Here is a 19706-nt window from a genome sequence, read left to right as displayed (position 1 = left end):
AGTGTTACTGCCACATGGAGACTGTCATCCTCTTCCAACTCCTTTTGACTCTTAGATTAATGTCTATGTCTGATTTACACAGGAAATTAATTATTCACGGGTTATACGTTATAGTTTGTGACTTTCCACACGTGTGCATAAATAAGATATAGCTTTATATTGTGTGCATTCAGATATAGATTCACTTAGCCATTCTTTTCATCATATGAAAGCATTATTAATAATAAACATGTTATTCTCCTTCAGGAGTTGTTGAGGAGCATTTAATAAGTTAGATAAGAGAGTAAATTAAAGACATAGTTACAGTTTTTCTGGATGGTTTAAGACACTGTACTGACTGTAAAATTAAATGCTTCTTTAACCTCTGATAACAGTCCATAGTATTAAATGTTAAAATAATACTGACATTAAAAAAAACCCCAACTTTGGTTTTTTTTTCATCTATAGTAATTGTGTACATTTCTTTCCAGGGAAATGATCGGCAATCTAAATCTACCATCGCATCCAGTGAGCTGGGTGAAAACAGTTCTTCACCTCAGCCTCCCAAAGGGAAGGACAAAAAAAGCCAGAATCCAGAGAATTCTCTGCCCAGACACTTTTCTAACAACTATACAAAAGTAAAACAGACAGTAAGAGTAAAAGCTTCCATGAGAGTCCTTCATGATAATGGTCAGTACTGAGATATATACACTATTGTAGTGTGGTGTAGATATGCTTTTCACTTAAAACAGTGAAATGGTGGAACAATATGCTTTCATAGCTCTTGAATTGCCTGTTTGCTCAGTCTAACAATTTACAGAAGTTCTTTCTTCTTATGAAATGTACCTATGCATAACTGCTATATACTTGGCTTCATATACGTAACACAGGAGACTGGATATGATATTTAGTATACCTTGGAAGGTAACCTAATATGGTCCTATCTTTATGCTTTTGCTAAAAGCATAATATAAGAGATATTTTGACCATTTCCCCACTGCAAAATTTCCCCACCCTGCAAAAAAAAGTGAAGAGAAGGAGCTGGTCTGCACCTCACTGTCTCTGAGGATCCCTGTTTACCTGCCTGGTTCTTTAACACGATTACTAGACTCATGGGAAATAACACAATCATGAACTCCAGTTAGCCAATAGCTGCAGAGACTAATGGAGGTTTTCTTGGAATTTCTTCTTTACTGTGCTGTGGCAGCAGTTCAGAACTTTAGTCATAAACATCCTCTTTGAAAACCTACAGGTATACGATTTTTCCCCTGGCCCCTATGTATTTTTATGGCTGTAAGACTTTATCCTCACTACAGATATTGCTGTCATTCTGGGATGGCTATTTTTCCTCATTAGTAATAGTTTCAAAAGTTATTAATACAGGGAAATTGGTATCTGTCAGGAGAAATTAATTAGGCTTTTCATAACATTTGGCATTTCTTCCCACTGCTGGTTAAGTGTTAATAATTAAGTGTGCATTAACAAATCGTGGTCTAAAACTTTGTTGTATGTCATCCAACAGCAGTTTCATAGCCCTGTATGGATCATGAATCATACCCCTTGAGAATCATGAGCTGTAAATTTATTTTGAGTCAGGGTCTGGTTTGTAAATTTGAGTTTTAAGAGATCAGTGAAGTGTAATGTTTTGTAACATAATTGTGTATAATTTGTAATGATATTTTGTAATATAATTGTCTTTTCAAGAGTAAGTTTCTTGAATTTCAGGTTTATTTTAGGCTTAATTCAAATACCATCCTTTTTTTCTGGTAAGTGGACATAATTTTAATGTAGTCAAGTGGATTTTTTCTTATTGTAGAAAGATTATATTTTAATGAAAATGACTGAAAACATTTGTCTTTCATAACTCATGAATATATTCTCCTTGAAATCATCATGGCATATCCTTACTTTTTACAGCCCAAGTGCTAAAAACATATAAAGGAGAGACTACCAGAGCTAGCATCTCAGAAGGAGCCTTTCATGCTTGTTTTGCCATTTTTAAAGACTCAGAATCATTACATGAGATACAAAGATGGGAAGGAAAGGCTTTTACGTTTAGGGCTGTATACCCTCAATTTTTGATATAGCTTGTGTTTTTTTTAAACAGATAAATTAACTTCTTTTGAGAAATGCCAATACAGAATTCTCTATTATATTACTAAATATTATAATTCTTTATTGTGCAGCTCAAAATCCACATGTTCTGATATAGTCTCCTGCTCAGAATACCAGATGGGTCTGAATTTAGGATTAGATATGCATTAAGAACAACCAAGACATATAAAGTTTTCTGATAGGTATATGCCACTATGGTGACTGTATGCTGTTTTTTTCTGGCTTGAGGATTTTTTTACTTTTAAGTTTCTATAGATATTTCCTGAAAGCAAATGGACCCCTTTTGTGAATGTGAAAGAAATTTGTTCTCTTTTGGCATTGCATTAGATTATCAGAGATTTCTGAATATTCTTTGATGCCTAGAGGGAGGAAGAGTGCTAGAAGCAGCAGTAATTTTTCTGTCCTTCCATTAGGCAGAGACAGAGTGACAAATCTCACTTTGCTAGATAGCAGACAAATATAGGGAGATATTAACTCTCCATATTTCATGCTGTTGCTGCTCCACCTGCTGACAGAATAGTTGGAAATCCACTAAGTCCATTGAGGATGTGACTGCTTTCTTCTCATTATTTTTTGTTTTGTTTTGGTTTTGGTTTTCCCAGGTCTTTCTGTGCTTTTTGAGACCCTTGTAAATAGAATAAGCTATTCAAAGCAGCCAATTTGTGTGGCTCCTAACACACCTAAAGTGTGTGTTAGGAGAAACTCTTCTGTGCTCCTCTGTTTATTCTCCACGTATGAAGAATGGTAGAAATGGGAATGAGTAGTTTGTTGTATGTGCTGTGCTACAAGTCTGGGTAGACCTTGCTGGTCATTCAGGCAGCTGCTGAGGAGATGAAGTCTCTAGGTTGAATTCAGGCAATAGTCGGGGATGCAAATACCAGAGTCGTGTTTTGGATTTCTGGTGGGGTTCAGTCCCTCCTCTCAGTGGATCTGTCTTGATGAGGAGATGTATACTAAGCCACTGAGAACTGTTTTCTTTTGCCAAGCACAAAAAGCAAACCATCTCAGACTCCTGTAAGTCTTGAGGCTAACCACAGTCACAACCACAGCATTATGGACATCTACTGACTTATCTTTCCCCAGTTAAATTCCCCAGTATTTGTTCAGCCAAATGAAGTGGGAAGTATTCCAGGGAGCAGTAGTTGCCTTAAGCTTCTTATCACAAAGCTACTATTCAAAGTGCTTTTAAGCCCTGCTTGCACAAGAAGTGCATCCTATTATGATGTTACAGTAGTTCAATTTAAATGTACTTCTTTGCCATGTGGTTAAAACCAAATTTAATTATGCTTTCTTTTCTTTTCTTTTCTTTTCTTTTCTTTTTTTCTTTTCTTTTCTTTCTTTTCTTTTCTTTTCTTTTCTTTTCTTTTCTTTTCTTTTCTCTTCTTTTCTTTTCTTTTCTTTTCTCTTCTTTTCTTTTCTTTTCTTTTCTTTTCTTTTCTTTTCTTTTCTTTTCTTTTCTTTTCTTTTCTTTTCTTTTCTTTTTCTTTCTTTTCTTTTCTTTTCTTTTCTTTCTTTTCTTTTCTTTTCTTTTCTTTTCTTTTCTTTCTTTTCTTTTCTTTTCTTTTTCTTTTCTTTTCTTTTTTTTTCCTGGTATTTTGCAGTAAATATGACAGTATTTTTGGCTGTTGTTATCAAGAGCAAAACTAGGTTTTCCCATTTCCTGCATTCTGCTTTACAAGCCTTAGCTAATATTCTGTATTTACTATTTTACATGAGATATGCAGCTGTTCTGAATTGGTTAGCTCTTAGAGGAACACAGTTTTGCTGTGGCATTTTTCTGAATAAGTGTTTTATCTTTGCATCAGAAAACAAGTGAAAGGTGTATGGAGCACTAGAGAGAGATCCCACTTGCCCTTCTCTTTCCCCCTCTAGTAATTTTGGGTGAAATTTTTTGTAAGGGGTGCTCCAGGTCCCATAAAATCCACAGAGGTTTTTTGGTTTGTTTTGAATTATTTCCATTCTCTGGAAGAGGTACAGCACTGCTGGCTGCAAATAGTGTTTGTCATAGTGGCTAAGCAATATATCTGAGCCACATTCTGTTCTAAAATCATATCTAAAAAAATCATATCTAAAAATCTTATCATAAAGACGGGTGATTCAATCTCTATCCAGTTTATTTTCTGAGGTCTAGCAGGTAGAGGTACCCAACTTTTTGACAGCAGATGATGCTGTTGGCAAAACATCTGAGATTTCTTTTAACCACTGAGGTAAGTGGGGGTGTGTCACCATTCGAAGAGAAGCAGAAATATCCTGCTGGTGGAAGTGGGTGGAATTTGAGGTGCTAATGTAGAGAGGAGGCCAAGCAGGTCTGTGGAAAATGCTAACAGCTGTTGCTGCTTCTAAGCAGGGCAAGGCATTCATTTCAAATAAAAATATGTTTTTTAGTAATCACCCTGTTAATCAAGCCAAATGTGAAAAACGACACTGATACAAGTTTCTTTCTCTGTTTACTCTAAAGCATGGTGAATTGGATAAATTAGCCATATAGTGGCAAAATCTAAAACTACACAATGTTTAGTCCAGTGATAGCTTTACACAAGAATTTTTAATGTGTTGTTGTTGTGGACGTGGCCCCAAATACAGAAGACTATTTCAAACAGAAACAACTGATGTGCCAGAAAATTTTTTCATGTATTTCACCATTTAGCATTTGAACTGAAATGCACCTGTAAGATTCTTAAGTAGTAGCTAATACTATTCAATTACTTTGAAATTGTGTGCTTCAATGTACTTAGTGTACCTTTCCCTAGGATGCAATAATGCCTTTCAGAGACAGAGCAAAAGTCAATAAATTATAGTTTAAGTTGTTTGAATTTACCCTTATCGTTGAGACTCCTGGAGTTAGCATTTCTTTTCTATTTTTTTTTTTATTTTAATCCTTGAATTAATTCAAAGAATTGTTAGAAAATTAGGATGACTGACATTAAAGGTACCATGCATTTAGTAATGGAAGAATGCTGGTAAATCAGTAGGCCTTTTCAGGCTCAGTCGAGATGAAACAGGAAATTATTGAATAAATACCAACATAAACAAAAGCAATATCACATTCCTCTCCTCATTTTTCCCCCAGTAGCACTCACATCTCCACCAAGGCTGCAGGGCAGCCTTGTAAATGTCCCAGGCTGGACTCCTGGAGCCAGAAGCAGATGGAGTTCAAGGCAGGAACACACAGATTCAGGAGGCACAGACTGGGTCACAGGCAGATGAATGGACCAGAATCCTCCCAGGGATGCTGACCATGGATGAAGGAGCAGAATTGACCCTAGTGATCCTCAGATTTATACCAATTATGATGCCTATGGGATGGAAAACCCCCTTTGGTCAATTTTGGTCACCTGTGAGCCTCTGCTTCTCCTTAAAGGTTGCAGGTTTGACCCTTTACTCCCCTTTCTCTTTCCAGAGCATAAGACATTTCTGAGAACTGAGCAGTAGCCTTGGGTCCTGAATAACATTCTCCAGGCAGTAACTACAAACATTTGAGTATTATCAGTGCTTAGGAGCAGACACTGATTGAGAAACTGCTGCTAAACTTCAGCAAGTGCAGCTACTTTAGAAGAGAGACTTAGATGAAAGTAAAATTACAAGAAAGAAAATAGATCTATCTTGGCTTAAACCCAGGACAGCTTTTCCAGAAGGTGAAAGACTCATGCTGTGGTTTTGATGAGTAGATTTGTCAAGAGCCTGTATCAGCTGTATAACAGGCATGTCTATGAAGTAATGTTATAGCTTGAAAAAGTTGTCTTTAGACTTCATTCAAGTCCTGAATCATAGCTTTATAGTTTTCTTTTGGAATGCTTTATAGCTCCAAGTCATTATTTGAATGTGTAATATATAACCTTTCTAACTAATACAGGAGTCATTCTTTTGAATGTATCCATTAAAAATATGTCCTGATGCTCTTTAAAAAGTGGTACTTTTTGATGATTCACTTATGCTCTGTGACTTTTTAAAGTAAAAGTATTTTTCTGTGCAATTGCAGTGTACTTCATATTAAAATGAAGTACACTGTGATGAGACTGTGATGAGAACTCAACAGAGCAAAGAACATTTTACGTATTCATCACAAGTTGATATGACTACTGTGTTACAACTGTGTAATGAGAATCTTTAATTTAGTTAAAAGAAAATAAAACCACAAAGTTACCATGGCTTACACTGGCACCCAGATCTGCTGGGTGCATATTTGTACTTATGCCATGCTTACATTTGTTTACATGCATACTGAAGCCCCATCATGTTCCACTTCAGGTGTGAAGGAAGCATATGCTAGGACACTATGTTGGGATCCAGAGGACATATGAAGGCTGGATGTCCTTTTCTAAGGGCATTGTTTTTGTTCACCTTTTGTTTTCAGTACTTCCTTGTATACTGAAGACCTGCACTAACATCCAGTCCAGCTTGAAAAGGCAGAATATAGGCTATTGCCCTGTGTGTCAGTGCAAACTCTTCCCTAATGTGTATGCTTTTAGTGCTCTGAAGTGTCTCCCTGTCAATAGGACCTTTCCCTCACTCTGTCCCTATTTGTCACATTGTCTCTGGGTGAGATGGAGTCCTGCAGTGGTTATGGGACTGAAGTAAATGATAAAAGGCCTTTAAAAGCTGGTAAGGGGGGTGCTTTATTCTATATTAAGACTCTTCTGTTTCATCTGGAGATGGCTCTGTGAGATGCAGCTTCCCTCTTAGGCAGGCAGCTAGTACATACCATACAGTCAAGTAGCTGTAGTATTTCATTTAATGGAAAGGAGCATTGCAGCTTTCTCCCTGGTTTGCTTGGTGCCTCTTGAAGACTGCCTGAGATGTATGTTTGAGGAACAAATATTGTGAGGGGAATGTGCAAATGACGCTTTTGTTCTCCTTAGTTTTGCCCACAAATGACAGTCTATAAGCTCTGCCCTTGCTTAGGGCAAGAAAGACCAAGCACACCAGACTTCTAAGCACATAGATTAGCAGAATAATAGAATGGTTTAGGTTGGAAGTGGCCTTAAAAGTTTATCTAGCCCAAGCCCTGTGCAGAGAGCAGACATGTGCAACTGGATCACATTGCTCAAAGCCCCATCCAACCTGACCTTGAATGTTTTCAGGGATGGACCTTTTCCCACCTCACTGGGCAACCGGTTTCAGTGACTCACTATCTTTATTGTAAAAATTTCTTCCTAGCATCTAGTCTGAATCTACTCTCTTTCAGTCTAAAACCTTTAGGCCTTGTCCTATCACTGCAGGCCCTGGTAAAAAGTTTGTCCTTATCTTTCTTATAGGTTCCCTTTAAGTATTGAAAGGCCACTAAAAGGTCTCCCCAGAACCTTCTTTTCTTCAGGATGAGCAACCCCAACTCTCTCAGAATTTCCTTATAGGAATGGTGTTCCACCTGATCATTTTTGTGACTCTCCTTTGGGCCAATTCCAACAGCTCCATGTCTTTCCTGTGCTCAAGGCTCCAGAGCTGAACACAGTGCTGCAGGTGAGGTCTCAGGAGAACAGAGTAAAGAGGGGCTATCACCTCCCTGGACCTGCTTGCTGCACTTCCTTTGATGCAGCCCAGGATATGGTTTGCCTTCTGAGCTGTGAGCACATTTGCTGGCTCATGTTCAGCTTTTCATCCACCCGTACCACCAAGTCCTTTTCCTCAGGGCTGCTTTCAGTCCCTTTGTCCCCCAATCTGTATTGGTACCAGGAATTGATCTGACCTAGGTGAAGGAAGTTGCACTTGGACAGCATCTATTGTCCATCTGAATTACTGGCTATTCGCCAAAGGAAGGGCTGGGACTAAAAGCATTCAAACTGCATTGTAAGAGCTAAAGATGATTATTTGCAGAGACTCCAGCTGTAGTGTACTTGGCCTCACCTTTGCTTTGTCTATGCAGAAGGCATGAATAGGGTTTTGGAGAAGGCTGTTTGGAGTGGCTGTTTGCTTCCATCTGTTTTCCCATGGCAATAATCCTAAAGATTTCTTGATTATGGTCATAAATTTTTTACTATGGTCATTAATTAATTAGCGGATTAGTGCATTTTAATCTGAAACCAATAAACAGCACAGTGAGTTTGCACATGCCTGTTTTGATGGCTACTGAAAAAATCCATAGCCAAAAATATATTCTATATTCTTTTTCTCTCCTCACCTCTGCCAATTTAGTAGTTGTGTGGAATCCCTTCTCTTTTGAGTGTCAGACTGTTTGTAAGAGGTTGTTTCCTCAAACTTAACATCTGAAAAAATATGCTTATAGTGTATTTAAAGCTTAACCTAATCTTCCACATAAAGTTAACAGAGTTTAGTTGGGCAGTGTATTTACTTTAAATGTGGGGTGTTTTTTTTTTTAATGCACTGAAAACTTCTTATTACATGTCCTAATCCTCTCAAATCAAAATTATTTAGAACTGTCTTAATTTTGAATGGTCTTTGTGCAAGACTTAACCACTGTTACTGGCTAAATAAAGGAAGAGAAAGGCCAATGATTAATTAAAGGGAAACCTGCACAGAAAATAAAGTATGGTAGCTGTTCCTATTATCATGCTCTGAATTAGTTTCAATAAAATTATGATGTTGCCAAAGAGTATAAACCTGGACTGCTGAATATCATCTGTGCGTTGTGTGCTAGAACTGTTCTTGTCTTGTTTTGACAACATTTAAGATTGAAAAACTCCCTGCATTTAAAACATATCACTGCTGTGTGATATGCTTAGCAAACTTTAGCAGAAGTTCTGCTAAAGTAGGAGAGATCATCTTGTTTCTTATTCACAGAGATTTTACAAGACCTGTGGATTTATTTCTCACATAATAGGAGATAAAATAACGATCTGTAGTAAGAAATGAGAACCCTTGTTTCTGTTGTTATGTATTGTTACAGTGCTGAATCATGGTAGCCACAATGGGGAGCTAAGATGATGGCAAACCTTGCAACCTTTCTCTTTGAGCACGTGGTGAATCTCTCTGGGCTTGTCTTTAGTAAAATGAATACATTGCAAAAACATAATACAGGAAAATAGCACTTGATAGCAGGACAGCCGTGCTGCTTAGCTCTGTGCAGGAGCGAGTGTAGTGATGCTCAGGACCAGTACAAACATTTCATGGCTTTTGCATGTTCTTTGTGGCAGTTCAGCCCTCAGGACCCAGCCGCGCCCAGGAGAGGGCTGATTTTTAGTAATAGGCATAGAATTAAAAAAGCTGTGGCTTCACAGGGAAATTAATAATTTCAAAATGCAAAAGGTCTTAATGATCTGTCATTTAATGAATTGGAAGAAAAATCTCTTCTTATGACACATAGTTCTTTATTTTTGCAGCTGTTTATGTACAAAGATGACAGAGCTATTGCAGCTGTCTAAGGCAGTGTTTGCTTTGCTCTAGCATTACCACATTTCCTCTCAAGCTGCTGCATACAAGGTCAACCCTTAGAAGCACTTTTTGCAGTGTCTGTTGAGGTGTGAAATCTTACTAGAAAGAGAAATTGAGGAGAGAAACTAATTGCTTAGAAGCTTGAGGCTGCAATATTATCAGGTGAAGGAAAATACGTATTTTTAATATTCCAAACTATTTCAGAAGGTATATTGCTACCAGTTTCTTTTTAATTCCATTACCTTTGATGACAACAGCCACAGGCACACACACACTGATGCAAATCAGCCAAGGCACTGGCTTTTTGTTGGCAATGGGCCTTGTATAACAGTGGTACTTAGAAATAAAATTTTTAAAAGCATACAAAAAAAAAGAAAGAAGAAAATGATGATATATACAAGCATAAGCATACATGTCCTCTTTGTTTCTCATAGCAATCTATTCAATTTAATGAGCCACGAATTTTTTATGTTTTCTTTTTTTTTTTTTTTAGTTTGACTTAGCATTTTTTATGACACAACCTCTGTGGTAAGTCACATTATTTTTTTATAGTCACATTAAATTCCTTGCTTACATACAGGGCTTGCAGTTAGTAAATGCCTCTGATTCCCATAAAATATTCAGGGCAGCCTATTACTGCAATGATTTTTAAAAAATCCTTACTGCTAAACTTCAGTCAGATTAAAATTTGAAATGTATTAATGACTGCATAATGTTGTAATTTGTGCTTCAACCAGTTATGCCGGTTAGGAAAGGAGCTTATATCAGAACTATTAATTGATGTGCTTAATTATTTAAAAAATACAGATTTCACATGAGTTCTATGTGTAACTCAACTACCATTTAATAAAAAGCCATATAACCTTTTTGCTTATCAGAATGTATGAAACAATTTCAGCTGAAATGCTGTATGGCAATAGACAGAAAATATTTTTTGCATTTTAGCCAAGGTTTGCTCAGTTATAGAGGCATCAATTCATTGTTTCTTTCTGTACGTACTGAATTGAGACAACCGGTATTGTGTGTGAGGTGAAATGTTGTTAGCCAGAATGTTTTCGGCATTTATAAAGTTGCTGTTGCTGATCATTAATCTGTGCTGTACCTATCATGAGTTAACCTGGAAGCATGAAATACATGGAAATTTCCCTCGAATGGTCAGTGGACTCCCTTTCACACAAATGAATTCTCAGGGGCTGCAAAACCAGCATAGCTGCCATGGATAAGGGGACAGGCCAGAAGGGCCATTATACAAGAAAAATAATTTGCAGAATTCCTAACGGTGTCTTCAGTTGTATTGGTTTTATTTGTCCATTTGCAACAGAGACACAGATGTGAAAAGTACTGTAGGAATACAGTACCACTTTTTCTTATCTTTGGTCAAACCAGCTGTGAACTGACCTGCTTATTTTATGAAATAGACCTCTGCCACGTGCAAAATCACAAACCCCGCACCCTATGTATCAGTCACCATCCTTTCTAAGGTTCTGATCCAGACCTGATCTTCCTGCTTTTCTCCTGCCCATTGCTTCTGACTGTGATTTCCAAGTTAAGCCTTCTGAGAACATCCTCCTTCATGTAACTGCACCACCTTTTTCTTCTGAATAGGTTCTCTTGTTCTTAAGATTTGTGTGACTCCATTGCTGCCAGCCATAAAGTAGGTGCCTGTGTTTCAACTTCAGTATCATCTGATTTTGCTTAGAGAAGGCTGAGTTGGTTCGCTGATTTTTGAGACACTAGCTAAAGCTCTTCAGTAGAGCTGTTATCAAGCTCCCAGGTGTTCCCCTTCCAGATAACCCTCATGAGACTTTAGGTTATTCAGAGTTTAAAGCAGTGTGAATCCTCTTGTGATTTCATCTTTCTTTCTGCGGGATTTCAGAGGTGAGACAGAGCATACCTCTTGAAGAAGCTCCATAGGAGAGCACTTGTGGTTGTAGTTCTCATTTATCCCTTTAATCTGAAGCCAGAAAATACCGTAAGAATTCTTTCCCCAGACTGTAGAGCCACTATCCAGAGTCTTACTAAATAGAGAGGTTTTTTTAGAAGTAAATAAGAAATGAAGAAAAATCCTTGCCTAACAACAATTAGCATTTTTTTCATTGTTGCATTTTGCTGCAGGTTGGTGACAAAAAAGTACATGTAGGAGCATTGGAACATAGAAATTCAATTGCAGATAGTTACTAGTAAAACAATATTCCTCTTCTTAGGCTTTACTGAAGGATGATTCCTTTAAGAAGCTTAAATTGGCATGGGTATCTGCTGGCTTGTTCTTTCATCCCCTCTCAATCTTTCAAGCTTTTATTCTTCCACTTCACACACTTTCTGCCTTCCAGCCAGTGTGCTGGACCCCATTTTCCTCCTTAGTTTCCACCTGGGTTTCCTATGTCTACTGCTCTGCCATCATCCATCCACCTGGTCATGTCTGTATAGAAAACTAATCTCATGGGGATTTCAGGTTTTGCTTATTGAAACCCCTGTTACTAGCTTTTTGGGTACAGTCTTTTGAATAGGCAAGTCAGTTGAATGACCTGGGTAGAAACTAACAGTCTTCTTCCCTCTCCCTCACTCCCTCCTGGTTTTGTGATTGAGATTTTTCAAAATAACTGTCTCCTTGTGTGGAGTTTAGTTGCTGGTATATTCAGCATAGTCCTGAGGCTGATCTTTTCTTCCTAAGAAAGATGCTTTAAAATTGAGAACCCTCAACTGAGATGAATTTTGAGGATTTGGGCTCCAAGGCCATCACATGTTAACATCGTTTGTACTTCCTCTTTTGCTGTGCCAAACAAGAGACTGATGAGAATTACCTCTGCACCAAACTCCTTTTTTCTCAAGAGATCAGACAATCCCCATTTTGGTTCAAACGTGGGGATCTTGAAGGCAAAGGTGTTATTACAAAGTCTAAACAAAATAAAGAAGATAATAAATGCCGTTCTCTCAGACAGTGATTTGACCTTTTATAGTTCAGTGAACAGAAGGAATATAAGACAAAGTTATTTTCTTAAGGTACTTAAGGAAAAGCCTTGAGTTAGGAGAGTCTAAGGTGTTTCAAGGAACCCATTTATTTTAGTCTCAGGATAGAACAGTGATCAATCAGATATCTATCATGGGAAGTAACAAAGATATCAAGAAAGAGAAACAGAACCTTCTGTCCTGTAGAGTTCAGAAAAATGTGGAAAGTGCATCTGTTATTTGAAAATGCACAAGTAGCACCCATAAAGATTAATTCTTTTGCTACTCCCAACCACTCCATGTTTTTATTGCTGAATTTGTCGAATAGCATTTCTCAGCAAATGGGTCTGTAATGATAGAGCTACACACAGATTGTGCAAGATTTACCACACTGCCAGCAAATACTGAAATACTGGATGTCCTTGGTTGTTTTCAATGAGCACACCACAGCAGAAGCATCATATCTAATAATCCCTAAAAAAAAAAAAAAAAAAAAAATTGGAGAGAGGAGATATTTAGAATAGTAATCCAACCAAAATAATCCAACCAATGATGCTAAGAATGCTGTTGCATTTCCAGTATTGGTAATTTCAGAGGGCAAGTAATGTAGATCTTTTGGTGGGGTGGGGAGGTTCTAGCAGGACTGGTACTCAGGTACTCAAGTTGTTGCATCCCTCAGAAAATCTTTCTAAGATGAAGCCAGCAGCTCTGGAACATCATTGTGATATTCTACAGTTTTTTCTATTTCTGTCTCTTCATTTCAAACTGTAAGGACAGCTTTCAGTTCTGGTGCTCTGGTCAGTGGCCTGTCTGTAGTTACCTAAGGCCATCTGGATGAGCTGGCATCTCCCCTCCGGTTAGCAATTTCCAGTGGTATGCCTCTGAGGTTTTTTCCCAGGGTTAACTCTTTCTTTGGCTCTCATAGTGAGAAAATAGATTCCAGAGTAGTCATTGCTGATGTTTTATGCAGGTGGACTCTGGATTTCTTGGATTTTTTTTTTAATCCATTATTTTTCTTCTTTCTCAGTGTTTCAGTGCTTCACTAAGGCTTTTTGTTTAACAGTGTCCAGGACTGCAGATCAGTTTACATTAATATTGTCAAGTTTTCATCCTTTTATGAAGAATTTAGAGAAAATACAAAACAGCACAAGTATTTTTCCTTTTTCTTATTGTAGTTACCTATTAAGTTGGACCATCTGTCTTTCAGAGATAGATGGAAAGAGAGGGAGATAAGTTGAAGTGCTTTTCATTTCTAGGTTGCTTTCATTTGGAGGGGGAAGGGAGAGAGGAATGTGTGTCACTTGGAAATTGTTTATTTTCTGTTTATACCTGTCTTCATTTTCCTAGTTGATAGTGGAAGACTTAGAAAACATTAGAAACCACAAAGACCCTTATTTATTACTTATACTTTGGTGAAAAATAATTACTCAAAGTAAATGGTGTAAAATCTTTGTAAAATAGAATATAATTGTAACCATTAAGTTTGTAGTTAAAGTATGTGGTTTTTTAATGTGTATGTGAAGTTTCAGCTACAGTTCTACTTGCATGAGCCCAAGGATGGGGAACACCATTATTTCCATTGTTTCTGTTAATCTTTTATGCATCTCCTCATTTACCATGTTTGCTGTTGAGTCAGAGCCTGAGCTTTTTGCTAGATGTGTGTTATAATGCTGGTTACTATAGAATACTGTCGTTGACTGTAGAAATAGAAGTAACATTGCTGCAATGTATTAAGTCCAGATTTCCTCCTGACCTTAAGGAACTTAAGATCAAAGGCTTTGTTCAGTCTTTGTTTCCTGTCCTTTCCAAAAATGGTGTAGCAAGTATTTGTTATTAAAAAGGAGAAGGAAAAAAATTGACAGTAATAGAAGGGTTAGAACTTTATTTCTCTTAGAAATAAAATTGAATGCAGTTTAATAGTTACACCACACAGTGTCACTATTGGACTTCACTTATTTGCCCTCTGTGTCTTTCCCATTGTAGGTGAAGATATTTACAAAGCCAGAGAAGAGCTCTCAGACATGTGGGGGGCAGCTGAGGTGCAGGAAGATGAAGATACTCGTGTAGAAGTTCCCCTGGACCAGGTATTGATTAAACTTTAAATGGATGGCTTTTTTTAGGATCATGTGTTGTGCATTGCTTTTCTTTCCTCAATTTCTTTCAAGTGTACAACATAATTCCGTGCAGATTATTGTAACAGCTTCCTTTTTGTTACCTTTAGCAAATATGCCTTTTTCTGTTAATGTTTCAAGTATCAGTTACCTTTTCCTCATACATCAGCTTGCTGAGTGCCCTGAGAGCCCTTACAAGGCCTTAGAGAGTCAGGAGTCCTTGCTTAGCAATGAAAGCCACTTTGATCACAGTCCCTTTATACTGTTGGAACTGTGTAAAGGGACTGTGGCACAGTACTAGGTCCAGAATTCCTGAAGTCCTTAACCACAAGCAGGTGTGGATTTATCTAATTTTTATTAAAGCTGCCAGCACTTTCTTCCTTTGTAACAACAGGGTGCTTAGTTGGCCAACTTTTTTATCATGACATATGTGCCATAAATAGGTTGTGATAACCAAACATAAGATTATAGATTATATTCTACTTTGATTTGGTTTTAAAAGAAACTCCTGTGAATGAAAATAATACAGCAAATAGGTAAGTTGAAGCTTATTCTAATGAAGTGGAAAGTAGAACCACTTAAAATAAAGATTTGGGTTTTTTTTTTATTTCTAGCTAATTGCTCACAAGATGGTCCTCTTTTTCTCCTTACATTGTTGTAGAAATTTGCCAGCTCGTTCAACTTTGTGTCCAGTCCACAAGATGCAGCATTGTGCTTTTGGTGTCTCTTAATGGTTTGGGGACAGCCACCTAGGCCATGAGATAGTATTTCTGATCCATGCTGCAGTGTAAGGAATCACAGTTTAACCAATAGATATCTCAGGCTAAAAATAGTATCAATAACATAAGGGAGTCGAGCAATTTTCTGACTTCTGGTGGTCAGCTCAGTGCTGAGGAACTGAGGTGCTGAGGTAATGTGCTGAGGTAATGTGAGGTTGTAAACAAACAGGAGAGAGGAAATTAAAAATAATTGTTCTAAATACACTTTACACTACCCAGGGCACAAGCAATCTGAAAGATTTCTCGACTGTGTTGGGAATATTTTTGTGTCAGTAGTGGAATACATGATTAGGAGAGGACTTGGACTACTCATTAATAACGAGGAGCTGGTTGGTGATGTGAAACTCAGTGGCAGCCTTAATTGCAGTGGTCATGAGATGATAGATCAGACTAAGACCCTGAAACAAATTAGGATGACAAGTAACAAAATGAAAATCCTGTAATTCAGGAGAGTGGACTTGGGCTTGTTTGGGAAACTGGCAAGGACCACAAGAGAATTGGTTGATCTTTAAGGGGCTTCATCCTTAAAGCTCAAGAACATCCCAATGTCCAAGAAAACAGGCAGGCATACCAGGAGACCAGTTTGAAGGGAAAACTCCTGACCTCACACTAAAAGAGGTGGAGTGTGGTAGGTAGAAAAGGGCATGGATTGCTAAGGAGCAGTATACACATTGCCTGAGCAGGCAAGGATGAAACCTGGAAGGCCAAAACTTTTCAAGAAATGGAAACTGATTCATGTGATTGGGAATAGCCAACATGGATTGACCATGGATAAATCATACTTAACCAACCTCTTTGGCTCAGTGATGAAAGAGCTGGCTCTGTAGATTAAGGGAAAGCAGTGACTGTGATTTATCTTGCTTTCAGCATATACTTTTGTATTTGAAGAAGTTTGGTAGATATGGGAGGAAAGATATGCCTAAGGCTGGATTTGTGGGCTAAAAGGTGGATGAAAAACTGTCTGCTTTGGTTAAGTGTAGAAAGTCAGCTGGTTGAAATTTAACTTGCACCTCTTTATGGGTGTTGGTTCTCAGGGTTGGGTACTGAGTCTGGTATTTTTTAAAATGTCCATCAGTAACAAGAATGATGGCATGGGATGCAGTCTTATCCAGCTCTGGATTAAAACCAACCTGTCATTACCAGGTGATATGCAGAACTCCCTTTCAGAGCAATTTTAGCAGCTTGAAGGAACGAGCTGACTTAAGCCTCATATAGTTCCACAAAGAGAAGTATGAAGTGGGTTACCTGGGACATTGGTACAGTTGGCACGGGTTAATTTAAGGAGCAGCTCTGCAGGAGAGGCCATGCAGCTCTTTTGACCAGCAAGTTGATGATGAGTCAGTAGTACTTACTCCCTTTCAGGGATGAAGGTTGACTGTGCAGGCTAGGCTGTGTTTGTAAGAGGACAGAGAGCACATCAAGATAACAGATTTTCTCCCTTGCCTTGGCACTTCTGAGGTTGCAGCTGGAGTATTTTGTCCAGTTTTGAGTTCTTCCTGATACAGGAAAGGTATTTACAAACAGGAGAAAGTCCAGCACAGCAACACACTCAAACACTGAGAAGGCTAGAGCCAGTGACACAAGGAGAAGTTTAGGGAACTGGGCTTGTTTCACCTTAAAGGCTCAGCAGGACAAGGTAGACCATATTTGTCCCTTCAGCTACAAATGGAGCTATAGAGAAGCAATTGTCAGAATTTGCAGCAAGGAAAATAAAAATTGCATATAAAAAAAAATGCCAGCAGTTTGAACTCTAAACACTTTCCTGTCCAGAGAAGGTAGAAAATCTTCTTCAGTGATTTTTAAAGCTAAACTGGACAGGACCTCAAGAAATGTATTTTTACTCTGAAGATGGTTCAGCAGGGTATTGATCTCGAGGACGTCTAGAGCAGTTGCCTCCAAAGTGGAGTGTGCACAGCTCAGGGGGTATATTTTTGTTTGAATTCCTGCCTGCAGTGCTGATCTGTATGTTAGCAAAAGCCACAGGTGAAGTTGCTGCTGTACCGGTTTTGAAGGATGGCAACATAGCCATATGAAGACCAAACCTGGATTTCTCCACTTTATTTTAAGCTGCCCTTTCTGAGAAGGATCATTCTCAGTGATTTGTTCACTTTAATTGGACCGAGTATTCCTTAGCTACTTTACACACATTATTCTTCAAGATGCTAGAATTAGATATTTGCAGTAGGCAAGAGCCTGGCTGTTCTGGTCCCTTATATAAGGAGTGCTACAGCTGTGACTTGTCACACCAAATACCTTCCCTGTTCTCAGAGATTTATGTGCTGAACACCATTAGGCTCATCAACCTTGGTAATAGCAGTTCTCATGAGGTGTTATGATAATTAGGATGTGTTGGGTTGTACTGATAGTACTGACACTGGGAAGGAACATACTACCTGTTATCCTAATCTTTGTTTCTTATGACATCCTGAAGTTTATCCTGCCCTGGTCTTGACAGCATAATAACCAAATTTAGAAATTACTAGCCTGTTTATTGGACTCTGAAAGACTAAAGAATTCCTCTGGGTCACCTAAAGAATTTGATGGTGTAAAATGGGTGGTCAGGACTTAGTTTTTAGGTTGACTGTGATTTAAATGAAATCAAAGACCCCTGGAGAAGGCAACCTTATTTTTCCATGGACATGGTACAAGCAGCAGCTCTACCAGTTTGCCTCAGCCAGAAGGTGGTGACTGTCGCTAGGGAGGGGAGAGCTCTGCACTGCCTTTTCTGAACTTGACCATGGTAGCTGTGGTGATACATTTGCCAGAGAGGATTAGTTGTGTTGGCAAGCTTGCAGCTCTGGAACTTGCTTGACACCTCTAATGGTACCATGTACCAAAGCCCATGTGTTGTCCTCAGATTTTTCAGTTGCTATCAACTCGTATTAATACCTTGACATGGAACTGGAAGCAGATGTCTTTGTGAGGTATAATAAAATAAAAAATCAGCCATGAGCACTATTAATAGTCTGATTTTCATATTGTGAAAAGCCAAACAAAGCACTAAAATATATTGCAACTCAAGCCATGGTTTATTTCTCATTTTAAAACATCATGTATTGTTTCCAAGGTAATCTGGCAAGAAGCTAGGTCCTTCTGAAAAGCACTGAGAAATTTTTATTCACACATAACTGAGGTTACTCAGATCTTGGAAGCATTTAGCATTTTACATGTTCAAGTTCTAATTAATGACCTTTTAAATAATTTTAAATTCTGTGATGTAAAGCTGAATACCTTTTCCTTCTCTGAACTGCAGTTTCTGGTATTGCTAGAAATATGGAAAAGGACAGCCAACCAGACCTTGACTGTCTTGCATAATTCATAAATATTTACATGCCAGCTTTCACTAGAATGTTGACACTTCTGATATGCTATCATTTCCATCAGCCATATAAATGAGGTGGTGAAGACAGAGCTTAGTCTTTTTTTCTTTTTTGCACCTTCTCTGTCTTGCCATGTGAAGTACACAGTTGAACAAATGCCAGATTAGCCATTAACTAAAAGTGTAACACTGGCTAGACACCCGCTTATGTCCTGTTCTGTAAAATGCTGTCTGCCATCTGAGAACACATTAAAAGAACAGGATTTGCCTTACTCCAGACTAGCTGACAGTTGTAACTGAACATCAAGGAGAAAAAATCAGTGTTTTGCTTGAAGCCAGACCCTCCTCTTTTCTATTCTGAGACTTCAGCTTCCAAATACTACATGGAAAGTTTTCCTTTTGACATGCAGACTAACTGCAGGTTGGTTGTTTACATCACTGCTTCAACATCCATGGGAACTGATGACAGACTGTGAAATCAGTTGTGCAAATAACAAGGGAACAAGGTGGGTTTACTGCAGTTCTTGGTAGCAAGGAAGCAAAACAATACAAGTTTCTTATTTGAAATGACAATTAGGTGTGCTACTTTGAGTTTGCTGATAATAATGTAAATATATTCATAGTAATTCTTTCAGAGATAAAAAAATTTCTAACTTCTAAAGCTTTCAGAGCAACCCTTTTTCTTTTATTTTTTATATGTTGGAAATACAAAACCAGTAGTTGGTATGAACGGTACTGAAATAACACTGCAAGTTTGCATTGGTTTATCCAGCTCCATAAGCATGGTTGTTCTGCTTCCACATTGAGCCCCTGAGTGGTGGGTTAATCATGAGATTCGAAGTTGTCCAGTGCATGATACCCACAGGGAATTTAGGCATGTTGCTATGCCATCCTCCTTTGCTGTGAGGTGTATGACACTAGCTATTAAGATGTAAGTGATGTAGAATTAATCTCTTTTTTTTTTATTTATCTATTTGCTTATATGTTTTCCCCCTCTGTATTAATCATCCCCATCACCCTTTCTGTTTCTGTGTTTATTTTTAAAAATCACTGGATGATTCGTTTGTCTAATTGACATTGATTTGCATTTTTTGTAGTTGCTCACTTTCTTGATTCTTTGAGTAGTCATTT

General features: G+C 38.0%; 1 protein-coding gene across 4 annotated transcripts in view; it reads left to right on the top strand.

The window, feature by feature from the left end:
- DCDC2 (doublecortin domain containing 2) overlaps positions 1–19706 on the top strand; it is a 55536-nt gene that overhangs the window by 25503 nt on the left and 10327 nt on the right. For all 4 annotated transcript variants that reach the window (XM_008502279.2, XM_030444876.1, XM_030444873.1 and 1 more), the window contains exons 8-9: positions 471–669; positions 14350–14450. In XM_008502279.2, the coding sequence (XP_008500501.1) occupies positions 471–669; positions 14350–14450 (300 nt within the window). The remainder of the gene's footprint in view (positions 1–470; positions 670–14349; positions 14451–19706) is intronic.

Source organism: Calypte anna, chromosome 2 (assembly GCF_003957555.1).
Source record: "Calypte anna isolate BGI_N300 chromosome 2, bCalAnn1_v1.p, whole genome shotgun sequence".
Taxonomy (NCBI): Eukaryota; Metazoa; Chordata; class Aves; order Apodiformes; family Trochilidae; genus Calypte; species Calypte anna.
This window is presented reverse-complemented; position numbering and strand designations above follow the sequence as displayed.